The 25,662-nt window shown below is 39.0% G+C and overlaps 1 protein-coding gene across 7 annotated transcripts in view; it reads left to right on the plus strand.

Moving 5' to 3' along the window:
• The window catches only part of LOC149222850 (putative cyclin-T1-1), a 138,260-nt gene that overhangs the window by 49,622 nt on the left and 62,976 nt on the right, over nt 1-25,662 (plus strand). For all 7 annotated transcript variants that reach the window (XR_016249446.1, XM_089385651.1, XM_089385650.1 and 4 more), the window contains one exon: nt 25,165-25,299. Coding sequence is in view for 6 of the 7 variants with exons in the window: in XM_089385651.1 (XP_089241777.1) it covers nt 25,165-25,299 (135 nt within the window). In the remaining variant the exon portion in view is untranslated. The remainder of the gene's footprint in view (nt 1-25,164; nt 25,300-25,662) is intronic.

Genomic DNA, 25,662 nt, shown 5'->3' on the forward strand with positions numbered 1-25,662 from the left:
TTTCTATGGCAAATATTGAAATGCATACACTGCAGCCTACACAAAATAAAATATCGTGGAAACTAAATACGGCACAGGAGAGAAATAATCACACACATCTACACAGTTGTTTTTGGACAATGTCCCCGGAAGACCCAATGTGGGAAAAGTGGTGCAACAACCGAGTGTTTTATTATTATGCAGTAGTAATCTGAGTACAACTCGTTAGATGCTCAAACTGGCAATCTGATATAGAGAAATACTGGCAAAGAGTTAGTGAGAAAAAAATCTCACACTGATTCGGGAGATCCGACACTGATCAGAGATAGGCTGGCTGGCCCCACGCTGCCTCTGCGTAGCTTCTGCGTCAATCCTACGCAGCTCTGCGTCACACTCGCTGGGCTTTGTGTTACCTCCTCTTCTGATCTCTTGTTGTCTGGAAATTGGACCCTTCGACCCTCTGGTCTCACACCCCGTCTTCTAGCACAGGACCTCGACTCTCCCAGCTGAATTTCGAACTCCCTCTGAAGCTCTATGCTGCCTTTGCGTGGCACTGCGCTGCCTCATTGAACTGCTCTATGCCTTCTCTGCCTTGCACTATCCGGACCTAGAAAACTCTCCCCCGAACTACTATCGCTGCCCCTCATTGCAAGAAGATCACTTGATCTTACTTTGTCAACTCAACGCTGCTACTCTTGAGAATTTCGATCTCTGATCTCTCTCAATCGATGTGTTCTCTAAGTGCCCATCAAGCTCCTTATAATCTCTCGTTGGAGCTCCAACGATGAAGATTAAAACATAATCAATGATTAAGATTAATCGGTAGTTGATCCTCGTCTTCTTCTAGAAGATTCACACCTGATTTAATTAATACCCTTTAATTAACCAGAATTCCTAAGTTTAGACTTAGGGAACCATTTAAAAAAAGTTAATTATTTTAATTAAATCATCTCTAGGTGGAATTTTACCAAATGATTTCTGGGTATTGAAGAATGCATGTGTCTTAGCCTCTTTGCAAAATATCGAGGCAAGGGCACATCCGATGCTACAAAAATCAACACACCCTCTTAGCGAGGAATGTGCTCTAGTGCTGCAATCTGTTGAAGCATCACTCTGTCTCTGCAACATCTCTTGTTGTGCTGCTGCTGTCTGGCTCTACTGCCCACCAACTACGGCACAACTCTTATATGAGTTGCATCTGTGCTACTGTTGACCCTTATGAACTGCTGTCAACTACTGCATCTGCATTGCAACCCTCTCTCCATCTGCTGCTGCTGCAACTGCAACATTTGCAACGGAAAAACATCCAAAATACTGAACCAAATGTGTTCAGTATGATGCATCCGTCATCCGAGTTTTGATTGCTGCTAGTCTCTGCACTGTTGCTGACTCTGCTTTGTGCCACCTGCACTGCTGCTGACTCTGCTTTGTGCCAACTGCACTGTTGCTGACTCTGCTTTGTGCCAACTGCACTACTGCTGACTCTGCTTTGTGCCAACTGCACTGCTGCCAACTCCGCTATGCGTTGCTCATAATCCGACCGCTACTAGCAACTGCATCTTTCACTCTGGCACCTGACTGCACCAACTGACCCTGGTCCATCCTGCTATTGCTGACTATGGGCTCCCATAGCAAGGTCTTGATTCATGGGGTGGACCTCCTCAAGAATCCTTCCCATCTTGTTGCTCTCTGGGACTACAATTCCAAATCACCCAATGTTCCACCAAGTCTCCAGGACGGGGAGACGCGGGTGCGGGGAGACGCACAAAGGGGACGTGTGGGAGAACCCTGAAATTTTAGGGAAATTTAGGGGAGACGGGGGGACGTTGAGGTATATATAATATAATTTTTAATTATATATATGTATATAATTTTGAAATTTTCATGTTCGTATTCATTGTTCAATAATGCTAATTCATCAAGATTCAATACCATAAGATTCAATAATAAAATTCAATATGAAATATTCAAATACAATGTACATTGATCCATATCATTCATCATTCATCAATCATCATTCTATAATTTACATTGAATCATTGATTTAAAAATTAAATTGAAAATTGAAAATTCTGAATTCATCATTCATCATTCTAGTCTTCTAGATTCTAAATTGAACACTAAATTAAAATTTTCAATTTATATAACTCAAAGTTTCAAACTCAAAAATAGTTAAGAGTGAAGAGTCGGTCATCAATATCTAGTGTCACAACTCAAATGTTAAAACTTAAAAGTAAAAATGGAAAATGAACACTGAAAATAAAATCAACTTCAAGGACTCAATCTCAATGATTGGTCCTCTACATCCATCTGCTGCATGAAGTCATCAGGAACATCAATGGGAATGTCATTATCTGAGTCAGAGTCACTCTCTTGAGTAACCAATGGAACTCCAACCAAACCATGCTGCAACTCATCTGGTCCATCCTCATCATCTATCTGTGCACTATCCTCTGGATCCACATCCCATCGTGTTGCTGGTCCCCTCCGATACTCTGGTGTCTTCCTATGTGCAAGACATAGAGAACTATGCACTGCAACTAGCTTCTCTGCTCTCCTAGAGGAAAGTCTATTCCTCTTGATAGAGTGGATGAAGCTATATGTGGACCAATTCCTCTCTGCTGCAGAGGAACTAGCAATCTGAGACAATAAGCGAATAGCAAGATGTTGGATCTCTGGAGCCTCATCCCCATGCATGGTCCACCAACCAATGGGGTCAGTCTGGCCTAAATCATTGCGATCTTCCCTTGCATCCGGCTTGTTGAAGGGACCACTGAGACTTGCAAATTGCATCCACTGTCTCCTAATGGATCTCCCTTCTTCTGAACTATACATCTTTGTAATGGCTGCTCGAAATCCCTTTTTGACCTCTGGATCTTCAATGGGAAGAATTCTACCACTTCTTGCCACATACCATTTTGGGTTGAGTGCATATGCCGCCATGTGCAAAGGTGTATTCATTCGATCCCACCTACGCTGAATAATGGGTCGAATCTGAGTCGTATAGAACTCTAAGGAAGGATCTTTCTCACGAATGGCCACCCTTACTTGATCGAACATACTATCAAAAGTCTCATAGATTTCTCCGAGAGTAGGAGAATCTGTGTCAGTGTAGCGAATGACCTCAACTACAGGACGTAAGAGTGACACCAAATAACCACAATCTGTCCACCAATCATTATCCAATATCTGAATCCTGATTTTCTTCCCTTCTTCTGTCTTGGATTTTGCCCATCTGTACCAATCTGGAGTCACAACCATGGCCTGCGATGCTGACTGCACCTCCAACATCCTCTCTAATAAAAGAAAATAACTAGCATATCTGGTATCGGTAGGCTTGAGGAATTCCTTCCTCGCATGAGACTTGTACATGGCTAAGGAGGTGTGGTGATTGCAAATAAACATTTGCACATTTCTTGCAGCTGTCACCAAGTTAGATACCCACTCAATTTTGCCAATGTTTTTCAATGCATTATTGAGTGCATGCACACAACAAGGGTTCCAGAAAATATGTCTGTATTTACTCTGAATCATTAATCCTGCTGATCTACACACTGCCGCTGCATCTGTCACAACCTGTACAACATTTGTAGAGCCAACCTCCTCTATAGCATCACGAAGAAGATCAAATTGGAAAGCTGCATCTTTGCGCTTTCCAGAACAATCAATAGCTCTAAGAAAGAAAGGCCCCTCTCGGCAAGTGACTATGATGTTGATAAGTGGATGTTTGGCAATGTCTGTCCACCCATCCATAACAATAGAACAACCTTCCCTAACCAATGTTTGCCTCAAAGTTTACTTTTGCACATTAATATTGGCCACTTGTCTTTCTAATATCACTGTCCTCAACTTATGTTCACCTGGGGGCACATATGAGGGTCCTGCTGTTGCAATTGCCTTGACCATCTCCTTGTAGTAAGGAGAACGACTAACATGGAAAGGAATTCCGTTGGCAAAAAGAAATTTGCCAATGGCATCATCTGTATCATCACGGTTCAACTTACTGTACATCCCTGCAAGAGTTGGTCCCACTGCACAAGAGCGGGAACCCTTAGTCCCAATATGAGATGGTGGAGGCATATCTTTCTTTGATTTTCTTCTTGAGCTTGTGGCTTCATTAAAATTTTCTTGAGGTTGGGCCATGACATTTTTGCTTGAGAACATGCCCTTTGCATCTGCTGCCATTTGCATTCTCAAGAGCTCTGATTTTTGCAGCAGTGTTAAATGTGAACATATGCTAACCCCTTTGCCACCTACACCCAAAAGATGCATCCTGAGACGACTATAACTCCTAGCCCAAGAATGGGCACAAATGTTGCATTTCCAATGGCGTGTCCCACCTCTTGTGCTTCCCGATTTTGGTTGGGTTAAAGAGCCAGTGATTTTGCTAGCATATAGCAAAAGAGGTTTGCTTGGATTGAATGTCCCCTTTGCTTATTCTGCCAATGACTTTGATGGGGTTGGAGTCGTTGAAATGACATCAGCACTAGCTGTGCTACTGACATGGGTTTCATTCCTTGTTGATGGCGTTTCAGTTTGAAGAGGACTCCTTGTTTCAGTTTGAGAATCATATTCATTTTCAGTTTGACTGTCACTGCCACTTTGGTTGCTGTCACTCATTTTGCAAATAGTTTATTTTGCAGATTTTGTATTATTTAATGCCCTGCAAGAAGGGTTTGCTTAAAAAAAAATTAAAATTTAAACGATGAATTTAACAAACAATTTAAATTTTACAGTTCTGAGTTTTTAAAAAATAAAAATTAACAGTGAATTTGACAAACAATTGAATTTACAGTTCTGAGTTTTTTAATTTTTAATGCCATGTAAATGAGAAAACTTCAAAACATTACCACTGAAACAGTGAAACATGAAAAAAAATTTAAAAAAAATTGCAGTCAAACTCACTGTGTACAGTCTGGAGCAGCTGCGTGGAAGTTTGGAATAGCGTTACACTTTACAGGCTTACAGTTACAGCAAAGATGCCGGCTGCGTGGAGGGCGATGGTATAGCAGCAATGCTGCCTGCGTGGAGGGTTTGGTAAAAGTTAAAACAATTTAATAATAACATTAAATAATACATGGCCTGAACAGTGAAGGCTGAATCGAATTAAAATTTTTAAATTTAGACAAAACAAAAATTACCAGCGGCAGCACGCTGTTTCAGTTTCAGTTTTGAGATCTGCCTTTGTCACAGGTCTGTATCGGTCCTTTTCCCAGGGCTGAGACTGAGGTCCAATAAGAGTATTACAGCAGTTCCAAAGTGAAAATAGTAAAATACTGCTCCAAAAAACAAACCAGAAATTATGACCAGAAAAGCCCAAGACTTGTGAGCAGAGAAGCCCAACGAAACCACCTCAGAGACAACAAAAAATCCACGAAATTACTTCACAAAATCACCTCAGAAACGAGTTTTTCTTGTTTGAATTCGGTAGTCAAATGAAGAGGCCCAGCTTCAATATATTCAAGATTACGCTGAATAGTTCATACGCTACCGCTTGCGTGGGAGGATGCCACTGCAAGTTTGCTGAATCGTTGATATGTTGCTGCCTGCCGCCTGCGTGGAGCAAGAGGGAGGATGCCACTGCAAGTTTTCAACGTGTTACGTAACTGCTAAGTGTTGAACCTAACAGCAACTGCTAAGTGCTGAACCTAACAGCAAGCTGCTGCGTGGAGAAGAGGGAGGATGCGCTGAAGCTTTGAGGAGCAGATGGAAGAAAAAAATTCATTGAGGTAAGAGCATAATGAATGGCGGCAGAGTGAAAACTTGAAAAGTAGAGTTAACCCTAACTTTTCAATGTTAATGTAATTTTTTATTTGTAATTGTTAATTTAGTTTATTTTTATTTTTTATGTTTTTTTAATAAATTAATTTTCATTTTTTTAAATTTTTTTTTTGGTTTATAAAGGGTAATTAGACAAAAATGAAGGGGGATGCCCAGAAGAACCCCATTTTCAGGGGGACGCCCAGAAGTACCCCTTTTGGGGAGTCGAGTCTCCCACACTGGGGAAACGCACCCCCTTGCGTCTCCTCGAGTCTCCCCAAAAGGGGACGTGGGGAAACGCACCCTCGAGAGTCTCCCCATCCCGGGTGCGTGGGGTGCGCGCACCCCACCCTTGGGGACGCGTCCCCGTGGAACACTGAAATCACCCCACCTCACCCCTGGAGGCATCTCGACAATCATGGCAAACTCTTCCTCCAGTCTGGAGGACAACCTATCGATATCTGTGGATGCAGCTTGCTAATCCTGCTTCTCCTCCTTGTCCTTCTTTCTGAGAGGACACTGAGTGCTATAGTGGCCCAGCTTGCCACACCTGAAGCACTTGATCTTCAAAATATCCTTCTTTCGTCTGCGCTGCTCCTACTGCCCCTTTGATGCAAGGGCCATGTCCTCCTCTTCCTTCTCCTGCTTTGTCCCACTGTTGCTATTGCCACTGATGGTGGCCTTGACCAGATCATGCCTCATTTCCTCCTGCTGCAGATCAACCCATACACGTTCCCAATCTAGTGGGTTTTCTCTGCCCAGGATGCTCTGGACGAAAACTTGCCAATCTTCAGAAACACTATTCAGCGCTAATCGTACAAACTCTGAGGGTTGCGGCGTTGACCCTACTGAAGCCAGTTGGTCGTGGACATCTTGAAGCTTTGTAAGGAAGGGGTCTACGTGCTCCCCTTTCTACATCCAAGTGCATCTCAACTTCTCCTCTAAGTACATCTTCCGATGCTCGGAAGATCCTTCGTATAACGTAGCTAAGGCTTCCTACATTTGCTGGGCAGTATCCTTGCTAACTATATGGGATACTACATGATCTTGAACCCCGTCGAGAATGGTCCTCTTAGTCTTCGCCATCTCAACCTTGTACTTCTTGAGCAGATCTACATCGGTAGTTATAGCTACCTGTCATGTCCCTTCTCACAAAGATTAGTCACAGGGTGCAGCTACACATTTTTGGCACAATTTTGACTTAGGAGGAGGACCCCACACCTAGACTTAGGAACTTTGGGGCAAATTCAACTTTATTTAGTAGCTAGTGCGATGTGGGGGCCAACCACATGGGGAATTCAAACTTGGCCATTCGATATGCTTGGGGGGAAATCAAATGGGTGGATGCAGGGGCCCACATGAGGCTAAGGAGGCCCAAGGGAATATAGGGGATTGACTTCTGGAGTGAGAAATCTTGCACACAGCTGCTGCTACTTTGCTAAGAAAATTTGAACTTCTGCCTAGAAGCCATTTGAGGAAGGAATTCCCTCAGTATGTGCTCTTCTCTCCCTCTGACTCTATTCTCTCAACAACTGCTGGAAAATATCTACGTCCTAGCTGAAGATCTGCTCTGCAATGAAAATACGCTGCTCCCCTTTGCCTCTGGAAAGCTTCAATCTTGAAATCGAATTTCTCTATCGACTCACTAAGAGAAATCAATTTCTCCTCAAAACTTTGACCTCCTTGGCTCAAGGACTGCGCTGCCTCTGCAGTGATTCTGAATTCCCTCTTCCTTCTGCAGCTGTGCTCTTCTGCTCGTGATCTGTGCTTCGATACCATGTGAAAAATCGGTGATCCGATTCCTACTGCAACAAGCTGATAATATTTCTCCTAATTGTTAAATTACTTGAACAAGTTACTTGCAGCTTTCTACGACAAATATTGAAATTCATACACTGTAGCCTACACAAAATAAAATACCACGGAAACTAAATATGACACAAGAGAGAAATAAACACACACACACATCTACACAATTATTTTTGGACAATGTCCCTGGAAAAACCCAATGTGGGAAAACCGGTGCAACAATTGAGGGTTTTATTATTATGCAATAGTAATTTGAGTACAAGTCGTTAGATGCCCAAACTGGCAATATGATATAGAGAAATATTGGCAAAGAGTTAGTGAGAAAAAAATCTCACAATGATTCGGGAGATCTGACATTGATCAGAGACGGGCTGGCTGGCCCCACGCTGCCTCTGCGTAGCTTCTGCGTCAATCCTACGCAACTCTGCGTCACATTTGCTAGGCTCTGCGTTACCTCCTCTTCTGATCTCTTGCTGTCTGGAAATTCGACCCTCTGGCCCTTCGGTCTCACACGCCGGCTTCTAGCACTAGATCTCAACTCTACCAGTTGAATTTCGGCTTTGTGATGCCTCTGCGTGGCACTGCGCTGCCTCACTGAACTGCTCTATGCCTTCTTTGCCTTGCACTCTCCAGATTTGGAAAACTCTCCTCCGAATTACTATCCCTGCCCCTCACTACAAGAAGATCACTTGATCTTACTCTGGCAACTCAACGCTGCTACTCTTGATAAATTCGATCTCTAATCTCTCTCAATCGATGTGTTCTCCAAGTGCCCATCAAGCTCCTTATAATCTCTCGTTGGAGCTCCAACGACCAAGATTAAAACATAATCAATGGCTAAGATTAACTAGGAGTTGATCCTCGTCTTCTTCTAAAAGATTCACACCTGATTTAATTAATACCCTTTAATTAACTAGATTTCCTAAGTTTAGACTTAGGAAACCATTTAGAAAAAGTTAATTATTTTAATTAAATCATCTCTAGGTGGAATTTTCCCAAACAATTTCTGGGTATGGGAGAATGCATGTGTCTTAGCCTCTCCGCAAAATCTCGAGGCAAGAGCACATTCGATGCTACAGAAATCAACACCATGCACCCTCCTCAATGGTGCCCTCAGAGAAATGAGAGACTAGAGCAAAATCCTCTTCGAACCTTCTTGCGAAGTCATCCTGCTTGGCTATGGATGTAGTAGCCATTGCTATCTCTTTCTTCTTCTCATTATCTCCTTTCTTCCGATGCAGACACTTACTCACATAATGACCTTGCTTGCCACATCTGAAACACTTCGCCTTACTCAAGTCCTTATTAGCTTGGCCCTTCATCTTACTTGCGAGAGCCACATTCTCTACATTAGAGTTCTGCTTATGAAGATCCTCATTCCGTAGTTCCTCTTGGATGAAGTCATCCATAACCTATTCCAATCTGGAAATTTGTCTCGAGCAACTATTCCTTTGATAAATGGCTTCCATTCCTCGGTGAAGCCCTTTAAGATAGTCCTCCCTAATTTAGATTCTGGAAGGTTATCACTAATGGCAACAAACTCGTCACGAACTTGAGAAAACCTCGTCAAATATGAAGCCACATTCTCACCATCCATCATCTTGGTGTTCTTGAGATTTTTTCTCAATACCATCAATCAATTCTCGTTCTTATTTTGGAACAAGTCCTGAAGAGCCTTCCACATATCATGTGCAGTGTTCTTCTCGGTAAGATGAGGAATCAATTTATCCTTTACTCCATCTAGGATGATCAACTTGGCCTTTGCATCTAACTCTTCAAACTCAACCAACTCTTTAGGAGTTGTTGGCTTAGCAATCTCCTTGTCCGCGAACTCCCATATTTTGTTCACCAATAAGACTAGCCTGATCCTTTCCTTCCAAGGACTATCGTTGAACAACCCATCCAACCTGTCCTCATACCTCAGACTAGCAATCAACTTTGCCATGCTGTTAGTTCTTCAACAACAAATCAACCAACTCCCCTCTTAGGCTGCTTCCTGTGCACACTCTGATTTAACTGTCCCTTCAAAACTGGCTCTGATACCATGTTGAATTTTCCTTACACACTAGGTCTGGTTTATGGCTAGACTAGCACACAAACACACTAGGAGTGTTCAACCAAAACAACTTTGCATAGCGGAAATATAACAACAGTGAAACAATAAAGTACACAGGTTTATAAGTGGCCCCAAACTTGTTATTATTTGTCCTTCAATAAAACAAACACAGGGCTCCCATACCAGGGATCATGGCCCTTTATGAAACCTGATACAAGACAAGTATACAACAATATACAACTAGGGCTTGAGGCCAGCTCCCTTTGACCCTCAATCTGTGCAACAAAATGAAAGACAAATCAATCGACTTACTTGCTGGTTGAAGTCCTTTTCTTCCAGCCCTTTTAGTTCTGTTGTTGACAGAGAGTTAGCTCCATTTGACCTCTATCCCTCCATTTGGCTCCTTTCAGTGCCCTGCACTCCCAGTTCCTCACTGGGTACATCAGCCTTTAACGTTGCTGTTGAAGCCTCCTTTCATGAACAAACTTCATTAATAGCTCAACAGACTTCCTTATTACAGAAGAGTAGCCTCCTGTCCACACTAGATAGCCTCCTTCCTGGCCTGATTCACTTCAGCCTTCCTTTTATCTTTGGTCTGAGGCTTTCGTCCTCTTTATTTCCCACCTGAGGCCTCTCGGCCCTATTGCAGGACAGGGATGAGGCCCTTTCAGACCTCTCTGTGCACTACCTGAGACCTTTCAGCCTTATTGTAACAGACCTGAGTCCCTTTCAGACCTTATGTTGTAGACTTAGGGCTTCCGCCCTCCTTCAAGGTACCAAACAAACTTTTGGCCAACAGTAAGAAACTTTTCTACTCAACACAAAACCACACAAAAGTGCTTCCTTGATGACTCGACCTTCCTTGGATAGTTATTTTCTTTTCAAACAGACACATCCTCTCAAGCTCAACTTCTTGGAATTCAGTGGCTCACTTTATGTTAATTTTAGGCAACAATGGTATGTAGAGCAATTTTACTTCAATTTCTTTATTAGCCCAATATCGATATCCAGTTTAGCAATCACATCAACATGATAGTAAAATGCAGATAGAACATAAACATAAACAGTAGAAGACAAGCCAAGATAAGAGGACACAAGATGTGGCACCAGCCAGGGACAAATCCCAATGTGGGGAAACCCTTGATCAATTCTTCTTATAGTCATCAATAGTTCAGCAGAGAGAGAGATAGTACAATTTACAAATCTGATAATTTAAAATAGCAGCAAAAGAGCCCTAACCAGAAAAGTCAACACTGGTCAACAGGGCAGATTTGACCCTCAACAAATTGGTCAACTTCAGTCAACTTCGGAATCCAAACAGCAAGATGAATCAGCCCTCAAAATAGTCCAAAATCAGCCCAGTCAAAATCTGGACAAACAGTCAACTTGCGGTCAGCCATGCTGGTCAAAGTCAACGTTTAGCCTCAATTTCTGTGCCCAGAAATGCGGCCTGCTGGGACAGAGCTCCTCCACCAAAAATCACAGTCAAAGATGGTCAACACAGCCCAAAAACAGTTTCTGAAATTCGGTCAAACTTGGTCAACGCCCAAAACAGAAAATTTGCCTTCCTTTCCTTCGCACGTGTGGAGAGAGAGACTGCCCAGAAATCCATACCCAATCAATGAGGAGAGAGAGAAATGTGTGAAGATGAGTGTGTCCAAATGAGGCAAAGTCATCTTCTATTTATATGCAACGTTGAGGATGAATAGACGTGACTGTTGAGCTTTTGACGCTACATAAGTTTGCTGGCTGACCTTGACAATTTGTCCATAATCAAAATAAATTCATAACTTCATTTGTACATGTCATAATCGGATGATCTCTGGATCAATCCTACACCTCTCGGAGAGAGGAATCCAAGAAAAAAATATCAGCTGCCATAAATGAGATGACCCATGTGGAGTTTGGCCCTAGTTGCCAATTTTAACACTTTATGAGATCTTGTTCTCTCAAGGATGGATTGCTATAATGAAATGACCCCCAAGGTATGCCAAATACATAGGCTCTCTAATGTTGCATTAGGAGCCCCTTTTGTCCATCAAAGGTGTCCTTCACAACAATTAGGATAAAAAAATAATAAATTTGGGTTCCAAGCCCACGACTTTGGGTCCAAAACCCATTGGCTCGGTTACTTTGTCCAGAAAGTGGGTTTCCTCCTCACAAGTCAAGCACCCAGAACTTGTGGGACTACCTCCCAAGCTACCCGATTTTCAACAATGACGTGCGATTTTGGAGGCAATGAATGATTTCAAATTCAAGCAACTACTACTTGTTAAAGTTTGCCAAATTTTCAAGGATGACACAAACATAGTTTCTATCTCTACATCCATGCTAAAAGAGGATTTCTACATTTACTATTGTCAAAACTCCTTAGCTTTGCCTCATATTTGGTTGAGTCCATTAATTGGGTCAAATCAAATTTGCATAGGAACATTGAGTTATGACAATGTTGTTGGGAGTTTCACAACGCATTTTTATTGGGTTCATTGCTTATGCCTTTTGGGTCATTATGTTGGAGGATTTATCTTTAAGGATGCTGCCCAATTTGACCTAAAAGGAGCTCATAACCCCTATGAACCTCTTAATGAATCTTGTACACTACATTGCAGTTGGTGAACACTGTGATGAATTTGTGGAATAGGCTGTGGTGGGTGTCTAGAGGATGTTTAGGTTGTTTTCTTTCATAGGCACTCATTGTGTATTGGAAGAAGTCCTTGAAATTTTACATCTAAGTATGCTTTTGCATGGGAAGCCATTTATGAATTAGATTTCCAATATTGGTGTACGCAAAAACAGGTGCACGAATCCAAGTGAGGTCACAAGTTTATGTTTGATGTGGAATTACAAGGAGGGATTTGGCTTATATGTAAATTTTGCAAAAGTGGTATTTGTGACTATGCCATTAGAGAAATAGCATTGGGTTGAGTTAGTAATAGATAAATATCACCATGGGGAAAGGGATGTGCACAAACCTCCCATGGTCAATCTGAAGAGTCACTTTGTTAATTTTCCCGCAAACCTAGCTTTCGACAATCCATTGACCTAGCAGATTACATATCTACGAAATGAATGCACAACTAGGTTATTAACATTAAATTTGTAGAAGAAAAAATATAATCAGTCTCATAAAAATGACACAATAGATTCTGCCCAATCAAATGAGTTCATCATTAAAATATTTAGAACCTACTTGGGCTCCCGTCTTGGGATAATGGCCCAATTGAGGAAATACATGTACAACAACTGGATCTGATCTAGCTAATCAAGCCCTCCTTGGCTGATTTGGATCTCCTTGCTGCCCCCTTTCCTTAGACCCAATACACTAGAGTATTACATTCCTCACTAAGATGCTTGTCTCAATCTTGTGCTATTGTATGGTGTCTCTTCTCCCTCTCCTTAGCTTGCTTTTATAACTTTTCGTTGAGCTAAATCCCTAACCCTAATCTTTGAAGTGATTGACGGTCGAGCTTAGGTCTCGCCTCACTCGACATCGAGGGCTGAAATTAAACGTGATTACTAAAGTAAATACTTCACTTTTCTAATGTTTCTTTCGCTTAGTTAGCCAACATAACAATTATGTGCTTTTTCTAAGTTAAAACTTAGGCCAAGTTACAAATGCAACTTGCTCGCACTAGAGCAAGTGTCTAAGGATATCTCTTTTGCACGCCTAGACACTTGGGCTTGTGTAAAAGTACCTACTTGAGCTACAAATATTAACACACTTTAGGTAGAAGAGGTTGCCAAGGTGGGCTATAGAGGATTAAAGTACCCATATGAGGAGTTACTAAGGATTTGAAGAAGGCCTTAAACCAATGCCTATGTTACAAGAAGTTGGTTGGTTATCAACAATAACTTGTACATCATTGTTAATGCCTTCACCCAGGGGAGCAATTCAAATAGGTCAGAGGTGAGCAACCAATTGGAAAATAGAAAAGGAAATCACATGCCCTAAATAGAAAATAAGATTGAGCAAATGATGAGGATGTAGGCACATCTTAGCCTTGAAAAGGATAGGGAAAAAAAAATAGTGGCAAGGAAAAATGCCCTTACAAAAAGGAGGCCTACCAAAATTACTTTGACATTTGACCATGTAAGAATTTAGTAGATGACAACCTTGTTTAGAATGTGCGCATAATAGGAAGAGGAAGCACGAATCAATCAATGTGATTGAATACCATCTATACCTAATTCCACAATATTGGCATCAATGTTATTAGAATTGATCGGTTAAGTCAAAAAACAGATGAGGTTTGTGGAAAGACTTGAACCAAGATTGCTTTGGACCATTTTTGTTTGAACCCGATGGTTTGGAGCCCGAACTAATTGGTTCTAACAAGAATTGATGAAACTCGCCAGTTTTGACTTATGCCCCCCAAGATGCATAAAAAGTGAAGGTGGAGGAAAACATGAAAAAGCCCCACCACCATCTGCCCTCCTTCCCCAAAAGGAAACCCTAATTCAACTCTATATAATGATGCTCCCTCTCTATTAATTTTGTCAATGTTGACTATGGACGTCAACTTGCATGGAAATCTAGTTAGACAAGCAAATCTTTCCCTAATGATTTTCTTTTTAACTTTTGCTATTAACTTTTCAAAATTGAATAAAGTATCCATTAATTTAAATTTTTAACATTGAATGTTAAAGTGGAAATCCATTTCAGGGCGTTTGTTAATGGTCTTAGACTCATAGGACCTCACATGGATAAAGTAGAAATTGAGATGTTTTTTCCAAATTTAACAAAGTATTGAAAGTTGAAATGAAACTACATTTCAAGGTGTTTGGTTATGGTCTTAGACTCCTAGGACCTCACATGGAGAAAGTAGACATTGTGGTGTTTATCCAGTTTTAACAAAGTCAACAATTTTTCTGCATTTCAATATTTCAACACTATGTGAAGTAAAACAATGTAATCTTTGTCTTCTACATCTTGATGGTTGGGGGATTGTAGGATTGGAAGGCCAAAACAAGGGAATTGAATTCTTGCATGCAAGCAAGAAGAAAATGCCCCTAGGGAACAGGAGTTGTTAATAAGATTGTCCACCTCATTACTATACAAGTTTCAACATACGAGGTACATTGTTTGAATTGGCTATTTAGCACTCTATGTTGAATGGTTCAATAGAAAACAATGTCCCTTGGAAGCAATTTATGTATGTAGATGGATCTTATTAAAGTGTAATAGGAACTTGTGTATTCCCTTAAAAAACTATTCTGGAATTTCTGCATAACATAGGCTACTAGAATCTATAGGCCATTTAGTGCCTCAATGTTTATGTATTTTGGTTCAGATAATTATTGCAATTAGTGCAATTTTTCTATGTCGAATATTGCATCCTATATGCATGATCAAACTTTGCATATTTGGCATCTAATGGTTGGATTGACATGGATATATAATTATTTTATTAAATTCCAACATTTTATGTATCTTTTATATGATCTAATTATTTTTTTCTAGGTTTTTTTTTTTTTTGTGTGGTTTTGGTCCAAATTTTGGACCATTTTGAGATTTTAGCTTCTTAGCTTGCACTGATGATAACTTTATTTGCTATCATGCCCAACATTGCACCACTCACCACAAAGAAGGTGCAAAGTGATAAGGGAGTCTCTTTTGTACTATGCATAGAACTAGATGGCAACAACTTGAGGATCAACAATTGGAAAATCAATTTATACTCTTCAAATTTAAACAACGCCTTGGATCTTCATGCAAAACAGGCTCGGTCCCCTTTTTGGATGACAACCTCGATATCCGAGGGAGCACTATTGAGAGCAAGCTCACTTCACATCTACAACCCACTTGATGTTTGAGTCAAAATCCACTTGATTTTTGACTGGAAATACAACAATCTTCTCAGAACGAAGACCTGTAATTACAAATTTTCTTGTAGAAGATTTTGAAAGAAACAATTGAAATTTTACTTACAGGGGATTGCTTCAGTTACAGATAGTGTTTAAGCCCTAAAGACTTGAGGAATTTGGACTCTATGGGACGTTAATGGAATTGCACTTTTTTAGTGTGTCGCCCCCAACCCCTCCATGTTCACTTTGCCCAAAAATGAAAAAGAGAAAATAACAAAAAAAGGGTTTAGTGGTCAATAAATATTCAAAAAGATTAATTAATTTGGGAAAACTGCAATATACCATCTTGTTATGATGGCCAGATCATTGGGGTTTTCATCACAACTGTAAGCGTCTTGTATCCAGCAAAATGAGACTATTGGATATCATTGGCACAATGTGCTTAAAACCCATTGCAAGAATGCTGTGGCTGATCCATTGATTGAATATATAGTATATGCTGGTCTTGATATCTTTGAAGCTAAGTCACTTGACACGGGGATTCGTGACACGTAGGATTCGAGATTCGTGGTGTCGGATTCGGACACGTTGACCCCCCGGAACAGGACACGTAGGATTGGTTATATATTATTTTATATATATATATATATATATATATATATATTAAAAATTAGATATTTCTTACACAAATTTTAATTAACAATACAAATTTATTGATTTCAAACATAGATCTTCATCTATAGCTATTAGCATGCATCGTACATACAAAATTCAAATAAATGTCAGTGGTACTAGTCACATAAATGATAAATCTATTAAAAAGTTAAATCATGATTCATAATTCATAACTGAAAGACAACTTGCAACTACAAGATAGTAACACTAACAACTGTAGTTTTCTCATTAAGTCATCAAATCAAAACGTGTTACATAGGTAGTGCTGGTGCAATGCCAATGGCAAATAGAAATAGAAAATATAAAACAACTACAGGTATACAAGCCTCAAGGCATCAATCAGCATCACTGTCCTCATCATCATGGTCCCCACTGCTCTCCTCTGCATCCTCCTCCTCCCTTGTATCCATAGTCGCCTCTGCATCTGCTGGTGTGGAGGATGACCCCTCTAAGTGATCAAATCTAACAGGCTCTAGCACTGGATAATTGAGATCCATGCTGGTCAATGCCAACTCAACACTGGTGTCCAGACCCATATCATCAGGAACAGTGTTACTTGGGAGTGGGAGTGAAAACGGGAGTGGGAGCGACATTTTCAAAAGCTCCTGGTTTGGTGCTCTTGATTAAATACGAATTCCATACCCTAATACATGACAAAATTCAATGGAAACATTGCAATCCCCCAATCCTAAAATCCTGAAAAACTGATAAGTCTGCTGGATTTTGAATGAAATCTAAAATTCTACTTTCTCCATATGAAATCCAATGAGGTCGGAACCACTCTCAAACATCCTAAGTCATTTCATGGTAATGTTAAAAATTTAAGTAAAAGTGAAAAAGGATGAAAATGAAGATTAAGGAGAATGTCACTTTTACTTTAAGAATTTGACATTACCATGAATAGCTTATCAATACTAGGGCCTAGACTTGATCATGAAGCTGCCAAAACGCTTGCCAAATGAAAATATGCGTGGCTATAATGACCAAATGCTGCCTTTTCATACCCGCACAGGTCACTTTTTGAGCCTAGCGAGTCCTGGAAAATAGGACATGATTCCCAAAATCGTGACACGCAGATGAAAATCGGGACACGACCTCGGATTCGACGAGTCAGGAAAGGGCACGGTGTGTCATTGGATTTGGACACGAATCAGGGCAGAATCGCGTCGGACACACTGGATTCGGGATTCGAGGGGCCTCTAGGACGAATCCGGTTATCTAGCTTTGAAGTCATTGTGAAATGTATCCTATTCTATGAACCTGGGGTGGGCTGACCCAAGGCCAAATTCTAAATGCTATCTCAAAACCATTTCTCACCATGGTGCTAGCTGACTAGTTTCAGTCCTTAGCTAAAACCATTGAGTCGATGACATTTCAGTTAAGGGGTGAATTGTTGTAAGCTCCTTAATACACATGATAATGATTTGCAAGTCTTTTATGGTCTTGGCAATAATGCCTGGCTTAAATATGCATGCAAATCACCTGTAACTTGAAAGGTATTGATGTTCTTCCTTGTTTGAATATTGGTTGGATGTGTGTTGCCAAATAATATGTAGGCCCCTGAATGTTCTGAAGCCACTAATGTGTGCTGCTTGATGCCAATCCCCTTCATTGGAACCATGTGCCCAAGGCCACAATGTGTATCTGTAGAGTTCTTTATTCAATGGGAGAAAGGAGGTTGTGGCCATGTTCAGTTTTCCTTAATGTTATAAGGCTACTGTAATGGCTTTCCATAGTATTATGAAGCAGGGTAGACATTAGGAGATTTCAAAGTTTCTTAGCTTGGCATTTGTAAAGTTTGATATAAGGGAGGAATCTCTGGTATAGTCCAAGCTGGTACTGTGGTTCTGGAGATATTCATTGTTCCAGCCTATCCAGTTGCATATGTTAATAATTTTGATAAAATGGTTGCATAGATGGTTTGATTTCAATCAATGAGTGCAGGTCAACATAATGTTGAATGTACTATGCAGGTTAAGATGGTTGCCATGAAGGTACAAAGATTATTATGCTATTTAGCAGAGATATAGATTGCGCGCTTGCTAAAAGAATATATCTCTTGCAGCTATTGTTGATCTGTATTTAGTCTCCTTGAGTAGCTATTATTTTTATCTATTTCTTTTCAAGATTAAATAAAGTAATTAAATTCGCTTCATACAACAGGTATATAAAAGTTTAAATGGGACCTAAATTTGCTCTAATGTAAGAGTTTCTAATATATTCTGTTTCATTGGTTTCCATGGTGGCCAGGAAATATATTTCTATTCTAAGATTCAAAAGATCCTTAATGTGTATATGCATCCAAGTACAATCAACTAAGCTTTAGCCTTTTCCAAAAAACTGCTCTACAGAACCATTACAAACTGCTAAGAAACTTTGGTGAAGAGGCTTCTGTCCATTTTAATCATCATAGCGTCTACTGCTAACAACCCAGAACAGATCTCTCTCAGCCTTATAATACTAAAAATTGAAACTGTAAATTACACATACACGCACACTATTGCTAAACTTAAAGAAACCAAAGCCATTAGGCATTGTTGACCACTAAAGTTTCAATTGAAGATTTGTCGGAGTCCATGATCAAAGCAAAATTCAGAGCATTCCTGGAGCTTCAGATCAGTCGTAAATCCAGACTTCATCAGGGCTTTCAAAGCCTCTTTCTTTTCTGTCTCATCAATCTGTTGTTGAGATTCGCAACCCTGTGGGGACATTGTAAACATGATTCTAGTATGATGAGAAAGGGTCATGTATCAGGCGTAGGTAGCTTTAGGACTTGACTAGCAAGTGAGTTCACTCTAGGGCGTTTTTTTTCCTTGGTTGATTATTTGTGTTTTTTAACACTTATAAATAGTTAAGCTTTTCTCCCAGATATACCCTAAAGCTGAAGTGTGGTTTGATGGTAAGGTCTTAGGTGAGTCCTAGTGTCTAAAGTCAATGTATATAACTATACTAGATCATCTCTAAAGTTTCGCGGAATTTGGTTAAGTCTAAGTGTCAGTTTTTAATTGTTAAAAATTTCCCGTTGGATGCAATTTTTAATAAAATTCTGATGTATGGTGTAATAAGTGTTGTCTAGAGAAGTTGTAGGGGGTATGAGTACTCAAAATTAGACCTCTACGCCTCAAGTTTCTATTTAGACACACTTTGAGGGTCACAAAGTGATTATTCACACCTCAAAACCCAATATTTTAAAGTTTTGGCAAAAACTAGCAAATAATTAGCTGAAAAGTAATAATTGGGAGAAAATAAAAATGATCTCCTAGTGGAAAATACTGAAAAAAGAAGTGGAAAGTCACATGGGTAAAAGTCAAGTCAAAAAGTGATGGAAATTTTACTTACCAAGGAAGATATTCACCAAGAAAATTTTGATGGTCCTCAAGCACAACTAATATCCCAAGAAATTCACATTTTTTAGAGAGGTGGTCCAAGCTAGTTCATTTGATGGTTCAAGTTACGTGATTGGAATGGGACATGATCAAGATGGACCAAGAGAGCGTTGCTAAAGTGGTCCAAACCACTCCACCCATTATTCAAGTGCAAACGACTATCTTCCTCAAGGATTGCATAGGGGTTTCAAGAAGGGATCGAATTTATTGATGAGATCTAGATGTTTTTTCCTTGGGATCATCACTTGACACTTGGAGATGGATTTATGATTGAGAGCTCTCCCATTTTTTCTATAAATTGAGCCATAGGCTCCTCATTTGAAGCACATTGTAACACTTGGATGAATTTTTGGGCTAGCAGCTCTGCCATATTTTGTACTCAATTTTTTCAGATCTAATAAAGCAAGAACTTTGGGGTTTAGTCTATATGGTGTTATTCTTCTTTTGAGGTATAACTGTTTTATTTGTGATTAATGCTCTACTTGTGCTAATTGATTATTATTTCCATCTGCCAGACATTGGATTAATTGATTTATGCAATGACCCATTTCGATTTATAGGCAAAAATGTATTAGTATGTATATGATGTATGCATATGATAGTTACATATGCATACATTATTACATTGCATACCTTGCGCTAATATACTTATTAAATAATTATGAAAAATGTTTAAATAAATAATAAAAGGTTTGAGTACCTAAAATAATTAAGAAATGAGATAATACCTAAAAATTGACACTTAGAATATGCATAATTAATATTTCATAAGTATAAGATTAATGAATGAAATTAATATTCTCCACCATAATAATATTAAAGTTATAAATTAATAATTATAAAATATATATAAATATTATTTTATTCAAATATTATAATTAAAATTTATAAAGTTAATTTATATAATGAACATTACAAACATATTAATGTAAGTGTATGTATAATTAAAATTAAAAGTAAAAATCAAACATGATAATATCTATGGTTATTAAATATTCGTACACTTCCAGAAACACATAACACTACGACTCCCTAAATCTAATCTGTCAAGAGCGGTGGAAGAAGGCGGTGACTGCCTAAAAAAGCAATTTATGCAAGTACGTGGAGAATTGGAAGGGGAGAAAAAAAGGGAACAAAAGACTGAAATTCTGAACTGAAGATTGGAATTTGAATTTGAAGGATTGGAATTCAGAACTGGAGGTTTGAGCAATTATTTCTGAAGATTTTGGGCATGGGGGCCAAATTACTTCAAATTGGAAGTATTTTGGAGGTGGGTACGCAGAGTGTGTCCAGTTTGGCTTGGAGGTTTTGGTCTTTTGGTAGCAGGAGCAAATTGGGAAACGCCAAACCATAAATTTCTTCAAATTAACTTCCAGGTATTCTTCTGAATTTTAATTTTCAAATTCACTATCGGATTAATGATAAATCTAGGTCAATATTATGAATTCTGGTTAAATCTTTAAAGCAGGTTTCATATTCTGTTTAGAGTAAATATCTGAGCAAATTATTAAGAGCTCTACAATGCAAGCTATTTTGTGTTAGTTTTTGAGCTAGAGGACCACTCTAGAGGGAGAAGGACTAGTGGGTTTTTGGTTGAACCCCTAGCCTTCTTTTTCATTGTGTAATCTATCTCCTTGTGGAGCTAATAATTTTTTGTGAAGTGTGTATAGATCTTTATTATCTGAAGCAGATCTTGAGCGTGGGGTAAGTTTTTGGTTGAACGAACCCACTACCAAGTTGAAAGGAGCAAGAGCCCACATTGATCTACTTCTCTCAAGGGCTGATCTAAATATTGAAGAGGGAGTCTCTACCCTAGTTCTCTGAAAACAATTTGTTTCGAAATCTAAATCTAGATCTACTTATTTTATGTGTTTTCAATTACAGATCTAGCTTTTCAGAGCTTATTAGAGGGTTAATTCCTTATTACTTGCCCAAGAGCGGAGGTGTCCTCATACTCTTGTGGCTAGCAATTGTATTTTTATGTGTATATTCTCATTATTTTCTGATCTACTTTTTCTTGCTTCAAATCTGATCTTCCTCTCCATGCTTGTGCAGATCTGTGGGGTTTTGAAGGCATTTTGAGGAGATCTACAGGTGAAGGCTTGAAGGATTAACATATCTATATTTTTGAGATCTCCTCACACCCTGATCTGTGGAGAACAAGCCTTCTATCCCTCTCCTTTGCGCAGATCTGGATTTTTCTCTTGAAAATTTGGAAGTTGATGCATCAAAGCTAGACCTGATGAAGGAAAAGTTAGATCTATTATATCTATTGGAGGAAAATCGAGTTCCTCATGTAGGAACTCTTGCATTGAGATTTTGCAAAAAGTATTGTAAATAATTCTCTCCTTTTTCTTGTATTTTGAGGAAGGGGTTTCTCTCTTTGAAACCCTCTATTTGTAAACCCTCCTCATGATTAAAACCCTCACTTCTCTATAAGAGGGTTTTTTGTATATTAAGAAAATATTTTTTCTTCTTGAGGGAGCTTGGCGTTTTCCCCTTGGGGTCCCTATCTCCTCATTTGGAAGGAGGATTTTTTGATAGTTAGTGACTGACTTTTTTCATTTTCTTTGCTAAATTAGTTATTTGCTCATTTAATCATATAATTGCTCATCTAATTGCTAGATCTAGTCTCTAAGTTGCATTTTTCATTAGGCCATTTAGCATATTGAATTCCACTCATTTTCATAGCTGATTTATGAGCTTAGATTTGATCCATCCTTTGCTGATATAATAAATCTTATATATGGTATATCGCATATTTCATTGTAAGTTTTTCATTGTCTAACTTGTTTGCATCTTAGATCTAACAATTTTATGCAAGTGTGATTTTTAATTGAGCTATAATTGACAATATCAATTCTTAAGCAATCTTGTCATTTAAGCACTTGTTCTAACTTTAGATCTCTCTTACATTTTATATTTTGTTTTTTTAAAATTTACCTCCAAGCATAAGCTTGGTTGATAGACCTTTAGGAAACTTTCTCAATTGTCATTCAATTTCCAAAATTTGAGTTTGGAGGAAAGGTAAAATGCATGACCTCGGTGTTCTCTTGCATGGCTAAATCTCTTGTAGGAACGAAGGCATGCAGGTTGTCTTGAAGAACTAGGTGGGTATCGTTAATGAAGCCTTAGCTTCCTCATCCTAGCCTTCTTGCAACCAACTCGAATCCTTACCAAGTTGAAGGAATTGAGGGGAAGTAACACCTTAGACTAGGCATAAATAAAACTTACCAAGACCTCGTATTTCACACACTCACTTATAACTTTTATTCACCTTGTATTTAATTGGTTATCATACAATTTGGATTGTGAGCATCTCATTTACTTGCAAGCATTTCACTTAATGTTCTTGTACTTGTGTTTTTCATTTACATGTTCATGCTAATTGTCCTTTAATGCCATTTTATAACATTTGAACATTTCTCTTTTAAGTACAAGTTCTATTCTCTTGCAAGTTCTATTTCATTTTGTTGCTCATATCTCAAATTTGCATATAATCTTTTATCTTGATCTACTAACGCTTGTCTTGCAGCTTATCTATTCTTGCAACTTATTGTAACTTGAAAATTATATCCCATTGCAAGTATTGTGATGTCTTCTTGAGCATATATTTCTTGCAAGTATATTATTCCCATCTATTTTATTGTCAATGTTTATATGCTCATAAACATTTATACTTGCTAATTAATTTCAATTCAAGTTATATTTCAAGTCTGCCTTATTAATCTGCTGACTATCTCCTAGAATTTGTTAGATTTAACAAGCCTTCAATAGATATCTTCTTTAGGGATCACTCGCCTTGGTTTAGCTAGTAGAGAACCTAAACGGAGAGAGTTGGGATCAGGTGACAGCCCCTTCTCTGAGCATTGCCACAAAGAACACACCTTGTGGGGTTGAGGATTTTTACCACTTGCCTTGGGTGTGCAAATCTGTGGACAACAGGCCTTCCAAACCCGTCAAAGCTCCAGTAGGTTATCCATTTTGGGTATATATAGCAACTTTCTACTTATGGGGCTGCATATTCCCTGGGGCTTCAGGCTCCACTACTTTTCAATTAAAAATACCCAATCAGAAAGTTCAGGCAAGCAGGCCCTCTCAAGTGATCTCTGTCAAAGATTTATGGTCATCTTGTAACTGTGCTAGCATTTCGCCTATTTGCTATATTGTCAGCTACCTTGTGTGTTTCTCTCACATTCCTGACCCTACCTTCAGTCTGGTTGCTTTTGGCCAAATGAATTGTGTAGAATATTTTTTTTTGTTTTTGTGATTTTCCTCCATTTTTTCCAGGTACTAATTGATGTCTGCTAAATACTCTTATGCTCTCGTCCCCAGATCTTGGATTTAGACATTTTGCCACATTTCTCAATGTTCATGCATCGGGAATCTGGCTTTCTTGTTTTATAATTTTAACTCGCTTCGCTTATTTTTTCACAAATGTTCCAACCTACCTAGTTAAGGCCCCTCAAACTCTTATATAAACACTCCTCATCTCATCTTCTTGACTAGTCTCCAGAGTCCAATACTGTGTTAAATCAATCATGCTTTCTTCTTTTTATTGTCTTGCTCGGCATCCTTCTTTATAAACACATCCCCTCTCTTGTGGGATGGAGCTTCTCCTTGCCCTACCTGCTTGATAATATTGGTTTGATGTCATGGCTGTTGCCTTGATCTTGCCATTGTTACCAAGTCACCAGGTTTGCTGCGTCACAAGCTTCAAATTTGAATTTAGGCAGATCTTAGAACTTGGGTTAAAGTTCTTTTGTATGAATTCTGTATGTGTTCAAAGGGTTAACAGAAAGAGGAAATCACCACTTGCTATTACTTTCAAATCGGGGAGGGGTCTGTGACAGAATATGGAGATCCAACCTAATTTTGTCCCCGTGCTAGCTCTGTCAGAGAATTTTGACACTCTTTCGACACCCTAATGTGGCGATATGTGTTCCTACGTGGCTATGGGTCTGTAGGTTACAACAAATACCAATTAGATTTTACACACTAAAGTGTTGATGTGAATAATAGCGTAAACGGGGGGCACTGGCTGTCACTGGTTTTTTTTCTTTTTCTTTTTTTCATGCTCAAATGTGATGATATTTGGGCAGGTTCTTAGGCAGCTAGTTTTGCAGGTCACAACAAATACCATTTATATCACGCTGGAGCATTACTGCAAACAAGGTCGGCTGTCATTGACTGGTTTTACCTTTAAATAATATGTAATGGATTTAAAATTTTATATATGCATTATTCGTGAAAAACTTAATATTATATATATATATATAATTTTTTGTGATAAACTTATAACTTTACTGTGTGTGTGTGGATATCGAATTTAAAAAGAAACTTTATCGAACTTCTTTGTGCTTAGACAAACTTTTATTGAATTATATTGTAGTTGAATTCGAACATGAGCAGGAAGTTTCCTATAACCCCAGCCAATTAAGTCCATATTTCTAATCACTCATCCAGCTTTCCCTGCATAGCTTTTTAGGCCCGTCAAAATTTAGCTGGAGAATATCTTGTGGAGGCAGGCTCCAGTCTGTTTCATCTTTGGCTGCGGGTTATATTCCTATTCTTTAATGGAGGATTACTGACTTTGTTTATCTGTGGGTTATATTTGGTTTTTTGTTTTTACCCTCATATGGTCTCTTAAACATTGTTTTGGTTGCTAATTTGAAAATATCCTTTGACTGGCAGGTAATAGCAACTGCTGCAATGTTCTTGGCAGCAAAGTCAGAGGAGAGTCCCCGTCCGCTGAACAGTGTACTTATAGTGTCATATGAGATTTGCCATAAGAACGAGTTGGCAAATTTTCATTATTTACTTCCTGTTGTAAGTCTTTTATCCCCCTATGAAATCCATTATTTTTATGCATGCTTTATAATTTTTTCCATTGCAAATCAAGCTGAATTATTTTTGGCTTGGCAATTCTAAAAGAATTCCAAGTTCGAGTCCATGTTAGGCAGGATTACAAGCCCTCTCTGATGTGCAATGTGGTTAAAACAAGAACAATGTCACTTTGCATTGAAATGAGGATTGGTTATCTTCATTTGAGATCCAACACTTATGTTGACTTTGTTGACATATGAATTTTACATGTCGTTTTGTTATTTAATTTCAAAATTTTCCAGCAGAAGGGTTACCTCAGAGTTATACACGGTTGTGACATAATGTACATGTTAACTGAGAAGAAAT

Source organism: Pinus tabuliformis, chromosome Q, assembly GCF_031772625.1.
Source record: "Pinus tabuliformis cultivar Carrire ecotype Pingquan chromosome Q, CPIR1, whole genome shotgun sequence".
NCBI classification, from domain to species: Eukaryota; Viridiplantae; Streptophyta; class Pinopsida; order Pinales; family Pinaceae; genus Pinus; species Pinus tabuliformis.